This window comes from Durio zibethinus, chromosome 17, assembly GCF_047325235.1.
Source record: "Durio zibethinus cultivar Kanyao isolate XHJ-2024 chromosome 17, ASM4732523v1, whole genome shotgun sequence".
In the NCBI taxonomy this organism is placed as follows: Eukaryota; Viridiplantae; Streptophyta; class Magnoliopsida; order Malvales; family Malvaceae; genus Durio; species Durio zibethinus.
The window spans coordinates 3,479,453-3,490,169 of NC_143178.1; the positions used below are offsets into that span (position 1 = coordinate 3,479,453).

The window sequence follows — 10,717 nt, forward strand, 5'->3', positions numbered from 1 at the left end:
TCCTGCAGCTGTTACAGAGGAATATAATGTAGAGTCTGGACTGGGAATTTTTCTTGATCATGAGCTTAATTTTCTATTCTGGAAACTATAAAGCTATAGTAGTGTTAAATTTCTTATTGCATTTTGTTTTTTCATATATGTTCTGCTTTTCTTCATCTTGACATGCTATCCATCACAGAACTAAATTATCATGACATAAGGTAAAACAATTGCACCACAAAAAAATAACATTTTCTCGATGTCAACCATTCATAAATGCAGCTATTGACAAATGGTTTAAACAGTTAGAACTAGTCAAGAACATCATTTCTTTATCAACAAAAGAAAGAAAATTAAACCATCATCAATCACTTGGATTCTTAATCGGCTAATCTCTCACCCAATATCTTGACACCCATGTACCTGCATCACATTAAATTACAATATCAATTAAACGACCAACATAATTCACGCCATAACTAATCATTTTGGCTTGCCATGTAACAAGTAGTACTGTCCCCTTAAAGTCGGAAATGAAGCATCTCGTTTCTAAATACCAGGAGGATTCAAAACTGAATAGCTAGTGATTAATTACCTTCCAAGCATCATGACAGTGGCCTGAGGATTAGTCCCAGGCGAGTAGTTGAACGTGGATCCATCGATAACCCTTAGAGCATCCACACCAAGAACCTTATAGTCAAGATCAACAACTTTACCAACTTGGCAGCCTCCATGATAGTGCCATATAGTCATGACAGTATCCTTGCAAAACTCTTCCAGTGGCATTGACGGATTGTAATGTTTAGGCAACAAATTTAAGGGGGCATTTGCTGTCATATTGAGAAGTACTGGCCAAGACAGATAGTCATATCTGAATTTAGAGAAAGACTTTGATTCAATAATTTTCTCTATGGTTTGAATTCCTTGGACACATCTTTTCAGGTCTCGAGGATCCTTGAAATAATTGAAGGTAACCGATGGATTATCGTTTGGATTACGGGTTCGAAGCTCCAAATGGCCTATTGAAATTGGACCCATAATTTTTTCCAGGATAAATCCACCTCTAAAAGCTGCCTGCTCAAGATTTTTCATGTATTCTACAGCTTTGGCTATGGCTTCTGGGGTCCTTTGCTTTGGTGGTACCGTGGAGAGCTGACCAATCTGCATAGAAAACAAAAAAATTTACTCCTGGGGCTAATTGGGTAGGGTTGAAAGCCCAAACAAGGGTAATCTTCTAGGCTTTGAAGGCCCAGGCAAGGCTTAAATGGAGACGTTATACCTTAGGTGAGAACATCCCATAATCTCTTGGAGACGAAGAACCACCACCACCAGCAAAGTTTTCGCCACTAGCGGCTTCAATGTAGCTTCCAAAATGGGTAATACCAACGACTTGGATAAGTGAAACCTCAACTGGAAGAGGAGACGGGACAAAAACGGCGTTCATGGGGTTATCAGACATTCCTTGTCCAACCAGGGGTTGGTCTAGCACCACCGTAATGTTGTGGGCCTTTAGATGGACTGCAGGCCCTACTCCACTCAGCATCAACAGCTGTGGGCTTCCCAGTGCTCCGGCAGACACAATGATCTCGTTTTTTGATCCGTCATTGAGATATGCACTGTGCTTGGCCCCTGATGTATCTCTGAAAATCACTCCATGGGCCTTTGGTCTTCTTTTCCCTGTTACTGAATAAAAACTTTGTTCTTGTTCTTCACATATCAATTATTATCTGGTAAAGTGTAGAATTTGAGCTAGTTGTTATTTGATGTACCTTTAATTGCAAACAAGATTTTGTGCACAGAAGCATACAAAAGGACAGTAAGCCCACTGGGGTTAGCATTCTCCAATAAATCTGCGGCTGTGTGTCTATTCCCTTGTTGATCAAATATTGTTCCACCAACTTTGGTCCCATAGATATGGTCATAAGTGAATCCATTGAACGGCACCACCCCAGCCTCAATCAGACCATCCCTTACAGCAGACTGCCATTGCCCCAATGGTGGCTCAAATGCTACTAATTTCTCCACCCACTGGTATGATTCATTCACTAACCTTCCATCCCAACCCGCTTGTCTAATAATTAACCAAAAAAAAAAACCTTCAGCTATTGTCAACGATAATAATGTGGCAAAATTTCAGCATTTGGTACAGCTTGGTTGGTACCTGACATATTCAGTGGCAGCGCGTGTGTAAAACCCTGCATTGAGACAACTTCCGCCCCCTAACACGCGAGGACGTGCATTAATTACGCCATCTTCGGAGATGAACCGTTGTGAAGGGGACGATGGGGAAAGGTCGGAGATGGCAGCACCGAAGTTGGCCATGTTGGTGATGATGGGGTTACCATAGGGGGAGCCACCTCGTTCAAGGAGCAAGACGGTGGCATTTTGAGATAATGTAGCAGCTAATGGGCATCCGGCGGTGCCACCACCGACAATAATGTAGTCGTAATATGATAAGGTTGGAGCTGATGTTGCATTGTGCATGAAGGAGAAGTTCGGAGCTTTTGGGATAGCGACATTGATATTTCAGGACTAACGTTGTGCATGAAAAATGACCGTATATATAGTAGTAAAATAGAGACATTACTTCAAATTCACATATAAGTTAGTAAAAATCTATTCAAAATTAAAGTTGTTTTCAATTATCTCATATGAGAAAAAGACATGAATCTTAAGAAAAAACAATAGTTAGGACGGCGTTAATTTGATAAAAAATTTTATTTTTTAATAACAATAAATGAAAGGGATTCATAATGCAACCTTACGACAAATACCTCTTATATATATATGATGTTGTAAAATAAATAAATATTTTAAAAAATAAGAGAAATGTTAATCGATATTTAGTAATATCGATTAAGATGATATTTAAAAAAAATTGTGATTAATATATGGTTTTTATTTAAGTATGTAAAAATAATGTATTTTTAAAAAAATAATATTTAATTATTCTTTATCAGTGTCTATAAACACAGATTAACTGCATGAACTCAAACAACCTAATAAAAAAAGGACAAATTCTTGTAATTTGGTTATTATTATGTTTATATATATGTACTTCTATCTGGTAAGAGTACTATATATATTGGCAATATAGTTAAAAAAGAAACATAAAAGAATTATGAAGGTTTCAGTACCTTTCTCAGAGGCAGAAAAGCCATGAAAGAAGAGAAATCCAGCAAAGGCAGCGCCAAAAAGTCTCCACCACCCAAGATTCATTGTCCCAAACTCAGGACTTTCATCTATACCAACAAAAGGCAAACCTTGCCTTGCCTCTTATATATAAAAGAAGGAATATATTATAGGGCAGGCAACAATCTCTACGGGGAGATAGGTTGTGGGAACAAAGATTCTTGCTTGTTTTTATCGGTCACACAAGCCAAACCAAGTTGAACGATATCTTGATGAGGCAGAGGAAGTGTTCAAGAAATGCACAAAATGTGATTCCTAGGACCCGACCTGATCGATCGAGCAACCAAATTTGTTGGACAGCCAAAGTTAACTCGTGCTAGAGAAGGCTAGGTAATGAAACCTGGGATACTCATTCAAGTTGAATTTGGACAGTTGGGTGCGGTTCAATGCACCTAATGGCTAATTGCTGCAAATATCCAGAGGTTTTAGGCCAAGAAAAGTGGTTACTTGAAAAAAAAAAAAAAAAAAAAAAATCAATGTCACACACGGTTTTACTTGTATTACTTGCTTTCCTTTTGATAGTTAAGAAAGGTTTTTTTTTTTCTTTTTTTTTTTTTATAAAAAAAACTAAAAGCCTCTTGAGATAAAAACTAAATTAAATGGCCTTTTTATTTTTTGTTGCTATTGAATTGATGGTACATTTTTTACTAAAAGCTTCACTCATATAAATAAGCAAGTTCTTCAGAATAAATCCAAAATGTTCCATCGACTCTTTTTATTATTATTATTATTATTAAATTTTGATGGTAAGTAAATTTTCTTCCTAACAAGATGAAAGTCTGAAGTAATATCCTCTTGAGTACCAACTTTTGAAGCTATTCAACCAAAAGAAAAAGCAACATTTTTTTTTCTATTTGAGACTGCTAGATAATTAGAGATAAGAGTCAAGTAATTTACTTACAGATCACTCGATTATTGGCAAAGAAAATATATCGTTGTAGATATATTTGGAGCCTTCAATAGAAGGGAACCAAACTTTTATTAAAATACAATTATAGAGGATAATCAATGCCCAAGTTTCTCACCACATACAGCATTATTATGAAAAAAATATAAAAAAAAAATTAATTGTAAAGGGAAAAAAAATCAAGGATGGAATTGTGAAGGGAATAATCGATTAATACAAAGAGTTGTAGGTAAAGCAGGTCGCAATAATAGAGGAGATGCATATGAGTAGTGAAGGAAGTAGAGTGATATTCAAAAGCAGACTCTGACCTAAGTACCCAGCCAGTGTAATTGTGGCATCGGCAATCACTCGAGCAATAGTCCCAGCTTCTGTTGAAAGTAGTCCTCCATTGTAGGTTCCACGGGACAGCCTAGATGACATTACCCGAGAAAGCAGTGACAAGTTGACACCTGTGGGCGGCAAGAAAAATTGAACAACAAAACCCTGATCAGTAAAGAAACTCAGCTTTACTCTAGTGTGTCAATTAAAGGAAGAAACCGTTTCCTTCTTAGAAAAAGGAAAAAAAAAAAGGGTGAAAAACATGCGTATAGTTGCTCTTACAAGAGGAAAGTACGCCGCCTGTGAATTCTATTAGTTGTTTGTTTAAAACTGGAAAAAATGGGAGGGTCGGCGTGTACAATTGTTCATCTTTAGTTCTAAGAAATTCAGTTCAACCTGGAAATTCTAGCAACCCAAGGTTTTATTCACAGGTAAGGCTATGACAGTGCAACATTTCAGATATACCAACATCATGGTTTTTTCCCAAGTTTGCACCCTTCTGTGCACCATTCCTTTCTCAGAAAATTATTTGTTATTCAGACAACAAAACAAAATTAAATAATATCTACCTTCAAGTACTTCGGCAAAAACAAACATGATTAGCCCAGAGCAGACATACTGGGGCACATTGTATGGTATTATTATATGGAAGCTTAGCAGGATGCCTATGCAAACCATAATTTCAGATGCCAACAAAATTTGCCTGCAATGAACCAATGAAAATGGATACATTACAAACAATTCCACAGCTCAAGATCAACAAAGATATGAATACTAAGTTATGTCAAAAAAATTAAAAATTGAAAGGGTGCAGGCTTTTTCAAAATACCTGTCTTCAAACATGTTGCTAATGTAGCTCCCAACAACAATGTTTACTGGAAGAACTGTTAAGCCAAGACATGCAAGAAAGATGGCAACTTTGCTTGTAGACCAGTTGAAGTAGTATGAGGTGATGACACTGGATTCTGAGACTAAAATTTCCATTGCATACTTGAGCATGAAATATATCAACAACTGAACCTGATGATATCAAAAGAAGTCAAGTCAGAGAACATTCAAATATTGAAAGTATTTAAGTTTCGCAGAGATCTATTAGATCTATTCTTAAAGTTTCTAAACAACTAAGCTCGTTTTCTTGGGCTAAACAAATAAACAAGTACAAATTATGCTTGTTAACCACGGGCAGTCCAATGGTCACATTTCCTTACAAGCAAAATAGAAACATAAATATCTTGCATGTCTATTGTTTTTCCCATTTAAGCATGCTTACTACTTTTATATTTGCAAATGACTTTAGGATGCACACTTGACTAATCTATAGAACTTTTGAACTCAAGCAGCTTTTGATTAAATCATATACCTTTACTGAGGGTGTAAGTAGTCTATACGCTGATGCGATTGATGTAGCTGGTTGACGAGATTCCTTAGAAGTTTCTTCACTTCCATCACCTTCTGGGTCTTCATCATCTTCTTGCTTCTCTTCTGAAGTAATGAGCAGTGCTTGTTTAAGACCATCCTCAAGTGCATCATTTTCTGCTGTTTCTGCATTTATGTGGTCAAACATGTAAATCGATCATTTTAATGCATTGCTTAACAGGTCAAGTTATCAAATAAAATAATCACCTGGCGAAAGTAAAAATGTAAAAGTCCAGAAACAATTTTTGGGTTTTAAATTAAACAGAATGGAAACACCTCGATCAGTGATAAAGACATAATTGTATATATGCATGAACCTATCAAGCCAAAAGATGATTGATGGAAAAATACATACTAGAAGTAGATGCATGAGGTGAATTATTCTCTTCAATATCACGAGATGGTTCTTTAAATGAGATCCACAACCATATCAGATATACAAGCCAAGCTACAGACATAACCCATCCTGGCAAAGTGTCTTCATTAAATGTAAACTTATAAATCTTGAAATTTGTCTGAAGTATGCCAGCAAGAGCGGGACCACAAGCCATCCCCAAAGCACTGGCACTAACAAAGCCAGCTGATGCCTGCATTCGGATTTTTAATGGTACACAATCACTGATATACCGGCGGTTAACAGCTCTAGCAGAACCAAATCTGAAATGACAAGAATAACTTTATCAAGCTACATGGTGAAAGTCAAAAAAAAAAAAAAAATTCTCCTAGTCTCTTGAACTTGTAACATTCATTGGTTAAGTTCAATTTGGGTCTGATCTGATTCCTACTCTGCAAAATTCCAAAAAGCCTCAGGTTTGCCGTAAATATAATATAATATAATAAATATAATCCAAGAAGATAAATTTTGGAATGTTTAGCTTAGCCTTTAGAGTCATTATTATCTAAGAGTTTCAAAGTCTACATTGATTAAAATGAGCTTTGATTATTCTAAACAATGACTATGCCGCATCAATTACTATAGGTGCTGTGAGTTCTGATGAAGAAAAGAGATAAAGAGGAAGAACACTTATGTACCCACAAAAAAGCCGACCCAGTAGAAGAATTGTTAATGAGTTCAGATCATAAGCCATCGCGTACATGGTATTTCCCACAAAGAGGACAATACTGCTAAATATGAGAGGTCTGAAGTAAGATCTATTAGACCATGCGCTAAAATACACAGAAGAAAACACCTGTGCAACAGCCATTGCCCCAATAACGATACCACAAACTGTTGCAGCAGCTCCAAGGCTCATGGAGTAGTCATCTGCAGTGGGGACAATAATATATGTATTGACCATATAAAGGAATGTGTTTGCTAAGTTCAAGAGGAGTGACATAAAATGGTATCTCTCCTCATCAATGTGTTCCTCAATAGGAGCAGGTAGCTCTTCTTGCATAATGAGAGCATGTTGTGCCAGAAAGTTTAGAAAGTTTGTTGAGTGACTTAACCTATCCACAGCCGCTTTTATTGAATCAACCATAGGATCCTGAAGATGACACAAGTAAGTAAAATAGCAGAGCCACAGATATATTACCATAAAACATTTTCAGCAGACGGAGTAAGGTGAAAATTTATGACAAGTATATATAGGAAAAACCTGGAGAGGAAGGGCAGGTGGATCATAAATTGATAAGTAGCTTCCTTGACGGTCCTGAAGTTCATGAAGATTACGAGATATTGCCCCAACAACAGCCCCTAAACCCTGCAAATTATACAACTGAAAAGTAAGCTTACAGGGTACTGGCTAAAACTACCTCTGCATACCCCACTATTACATGTTCACAATCTCATCTAAAAATGAGCAAGAGCTGGATAGGAAAACCCCATCTACAAGCCTTATTAAAGATAGAAATAGAAATGACTAAAAGTAAAAGCAAAGCCTGTCTGAGTTTGACACATTACCACATGCTTGAACACTTGCTGCAGCTGAGAGTAAGGATGATTAGCTCGAGTTTTGACATAGTAATCAGTGAATCTATAGTGAAAACGCTTATCAAACTTTTTCAATATCTTTCGTAGACCAATAGCATTTATTTCAACAAAATAGAGAAGCATCAAAAGATCTTGTCCCACTGCTCTATAAGCCTCTCTTAGTTCAATTATTTGGGCTATTTCCGACGGCTCCTCAAGAGCATCATGCTGTTCTCTAAGCTTTGTTAACCTGCTTCCAAGTAGGCCTTGTTGCTCTAACAGAAAGAGTACAATCTTCTCAATCTAAAATTTTAGATACAAAAAAGTATGTGAAATATATCAGATTTGGCCTTGGGAAAGGCATTTTTCATGATGCTATCTCATGATAGAGAGCCATGCAAGAAGACCCCTACACCAGCATTCACCTGGGAGTAGGTGCACAAGGAACATATAGAAACAAGTATGAAAATAAACAAAATGTCCTTAAACCACAAGGTACTTTGGAGTGGTAAAATGTGCCTAAATTCGCTGATCAGACCACCATTAACTTTATGATTGATTACATAATCACTCTTAAGATTAATCTTTATATTAAGGCATATTACTTCCCCTGGCTCATGACACATCTCATTGCTCACATGGACCATTTTAAAGCAATTTTTTACCACTTAAAAAGAGCCACTAAAATGTGATTCAACGAACTAGCAGCTAAAGACAGATAATATAAAGGATAAACTACAGAAATTCCCATAAACATGTCTATATTCTACCCCCTATACTTTCAATACATACCCTTTTCCCCTTAAAAATCCATGAATAGGAAAAGAAGTAACTCTAAGGAAAATATAAATTTAATTAGATTTTGAAAGCATAATGTCAGTATTTTTATAATGGGGTTTGAATAATATACCCTATTATTCAAGCTTTCAGCCTTAGGTTTCCATGAATAAGTAGATGCAGATACTTTGAAGTTCATTTTTCAGGATACCTGATTATCCAGCATTCTTGAGAAATCCTTTAGAACATGTCGATGATCTTGTGTCCCAACTTCTATTTGACGAGCATACTGGTTGACTTTCTTCTTCATTAATTTGTAGTTTATGTAGTATCTGCAAAAGAATTAAAATTTGACCATATCATAAAATAGTATCACCGCTCATACAATTCAAGTTTTTCAACATGCAAAACAACCTCTCTATCTCTCTCTCTCTCTCTCTCACATACACACACTCACACACTCACACACTCACACACACACATTTATGGTTTGGTTTTGTATTAGGGAAGAAAAGCTCTATGAGATCAATCTGGAGTGATGACAATAAAAATTTGTTAAATTATATAGACAAAAACATGTAAATTCTTAATGCTCACATCAGATTGATAGTAGCAAATCAAGCACCATATACTATCAGAAAGGGTAACAGTTAGTTGTAACCACATTTAATTCATAGAAAAATGTCATAATAAGATATATTAAACAGCAACTAGCAAAATGTTGAACAATCAAAAAGCATAGTGTTCATAAAGGGGAAAAGTATAAAACCACATAATACACAGGAAACGGCTTAAGAACAATATACACAAAATAAAGAATATATCAAACATACCCTTGCCATTCCTGAATTTGTCTTTCCTTCAACTTCTTCCCAAAGGCAACCATCTCTCACTACACATAAATGAAGTAATATTAACAGAAAGCCGCAAGAAAGCTTATACAATATATGCGGTCTTTGTGATATAAAGTAGAAAACAGTAGAAAAAGTTTGGTAAAAAAAATAATACACTGATGAAAACTCAAGAGAAAAGAAAAACGGAAACTCGAAATCATATGCTAACAAAATAAAGGATGGGAAACTGAGTGAAGTCAAGCAGAACTTTTGTTTTGATCGACTTACCTTTATTTTAAAAAAAAAAATCATATAAGAAAGAAATGCGTTACCTGAAACAAATCAAAATCACTCTCTTCTTATCGTTTGAAACGAACTTAGATGACCATCAACAAACAATAGCTAAAAAAGAAACGAAAAGTGAGATTTAAACAAGCAAGAAAAAAAATTCTTGTTTTTAATGTTTGGAAAATTTTAATGGAAATATACCTTTCACGAAATCAAACGAAATTTGCGATTTAAACAAGCAAGAAAAAAAAATCTAGTTTTCAATATTTGGAAAAATTTAATGAAAATATACCTTTCACGGATCAACAGCCAGAGTCGAGGAAGAGAGGGAAAAAACAGAGGGGGTTTTCTATTTTGTTAGTACTAGTAGTGTTAAATATAGTAGAGAAAAAGCGGATCTTCTGACTGCCGTAAATTAAAAGAAAAAGAATTTATAACGTAATATGTTTTTGCAAGCAACCCATATTATCAAATTAATTAAAAATCATAATGAATACAAGATCTCCTATTTTATTATTTAAAAAATAACGGCAGTCGTAGATAAACCTATTTACGGTCTGATTGCATTTAAAAATTTTATTCATGATTCGATTCTATTTTATCTCAGTTTGGAAACTTTATTTTAAAATTTTATTATTTTTAAATATATTTTAAAATTGAAATTAAAATTAAAATTTATTAATAAAATAAAATTTTAAATCAAACTTTGCAAACTCATGTCTAGTATCGATTTTGAGTCGAGTCGAACTTATTCGGCTCAATTTGTAGACAAATCTAGTGGTAGATAATGATATCTTTTGTCGTAAAAGGTCTTTGATATTTTCCTTTTTACCGTTAGTTATTTGATTTTTTTTAGGAATGTTGAAAAATATTGTGATTAACATCTTCAATTCGCCTTGCAAAAGAAAAAAACATCTTCAATTCCCAATGATGAGATAAATTACAATTAAAAAATATCGATATTATATTAAAATTTATATAATAATAAAGTTATGTATATTTATTTACTTTATTATTTATCTAATTATTTATTTTAATTAATTAGTTAATTATAAAAATGTTTATTTTTTAATTTTATTAAATGTATAAAAATAA

General features: G+C 34.7%; 2 protein-coding genes across 8 annotated transcripts; both read right to left on the reverse strand.

The window, feature by feature from the left end:
• Nucleotides 1–209: 209 nt before the first annotated feature.
• LOC111277712 (Glucose-methanol-choline (GMC) oxidoreductase family protein) lies at nt 210–4,005 on the reverse strand. 2 transcript variants are annotated; one of them, XM_022864129.2, is made up of 6 exons: nt 3,117–4,005; nt 2,141–2,480; nt 1,749–2,050; nt 1,259–1,656; nt 575–1,140; nt 210–402 (listed from the first exon to the last, which is right to left on the reverse strand). In XM_022864129.2, the coding sequence occupies exons 1-6, from the start codon at nt 3,196–3,198 to the stop codon at nt 360–362; spliced, it is 1,731 nt and encodes a 576-aa protein (XP_022719864.2). In that variant the 5' UTR covers nt 3,199–4,005; the 3' UTR covers nt 210–359. The 2 variants fall into 2 exon arrangements, with proteins under 2 accessions (XP_022719864.2, XP_089602241.1); XM_089746115.1 differs by having other exon boundaries at nt 1,259–1,662.
• Nucleotides 4,006–4,131: 126 nt separating this feature from the next.
• On the reverse strand, nt 4,132–10,049 carry LOC111277669 (SPX domain-containing membrane protein At4g22990-like). Of its 6 annotated transcripts, none has more exons than XM_022864118.2 (12): nt 9,915–10,046; nt 9,667–9,736; nt 9,335–9,393; nt 8,713–8,833; nt 7,716–8,027; nt 7,411–7,515; nt 7,262–7,299; nt 6,168–6,469; nt 5,757–5,938; nt 5,226–5,416; nt 4,966–5,099; nt 4,132–4,527 (listed from the first exon to the last, which is right to left on the reverse strand). In XM_022864118.2, the coding sequence occupies exons 3-12, from the start codon at nt 9,385–9,387 to the stop codon at nt 4,289–4,291; spliced, it is 1,677 nt and encodes a 558-aa protein (XP_022719853.1). In that variant the 5' UTR covers nt 9,388–9,393; nt 9,667–9,736; nt 9,915–10,046; the 3' UTR covers nt 4,132–4,288. The 6 variants fall into 6 exon arrangements, with proteins under 6 accessions (XP_022719853.1, XP_022719805.1, XP_022719836.1 ...); XM_022864070.2 differs by having other exon boundaries at nt 6,845–7,299; XM_022864101.2 differs by lacking the exon at nt 7,716–8,027 and having other exon boundaries at nt 6,845–7,299.
• Between the last annotated feature and the right edge of the window lie 668 nt (nt 10,050–10,717).

What these genes read in the sequence shown, in the direction of transcription:
- LOC111277712 (XM_089746115.1), bottom strand. Translation starts at nt 3,198, where the DNA reads ATGAATCTTGGGTGGTGGAGACTTTTTGGCGCTGCCTTTGCTGGATTT. An exon ending in ATGGGATGTTCTCACCTAAG is followed by an intron (nt 1,141 to 1,258) that starts GTATAACGTCTC and finishes TTTTCTATGCAG; the next exon opens with ATTGGTCAGCTCTCCACGGT. An exon ending in ACTGTCATGATGCTTGGAAG is followed by an intron (nt 403 to 574) that starts GTAATTAATCAC and finishes AATGTGATGCAG; the next exon opens with GTACATGGGTGTCAAGATAT.
- LOC111277669 (XM_022864070.2), bottom strand. Translation starts at nt 9,387, where the DNA reads ATGGTTGCCTTTGGGAAGAAGTTGAAGGAAAGACAAATTCAGGAATGG. An exon ending in TACTTACACCCTCAGTAAAG is followed by an intron (nt 5,417 to 5,756) that starts GTATATGATTTA and finishes TGATATCATCAG; the next exon opens with GTTCAGTTGTTGATATATTT. An exon ending in TTTTGCCGAAGTACTTGAAG is followed by an intron (nt 4,528 to 4,965) that starts GTAGATATTATT and finishes TGCCGCCCACAG; the next exon opens with GTGTCAACTTGTCACTGCTT.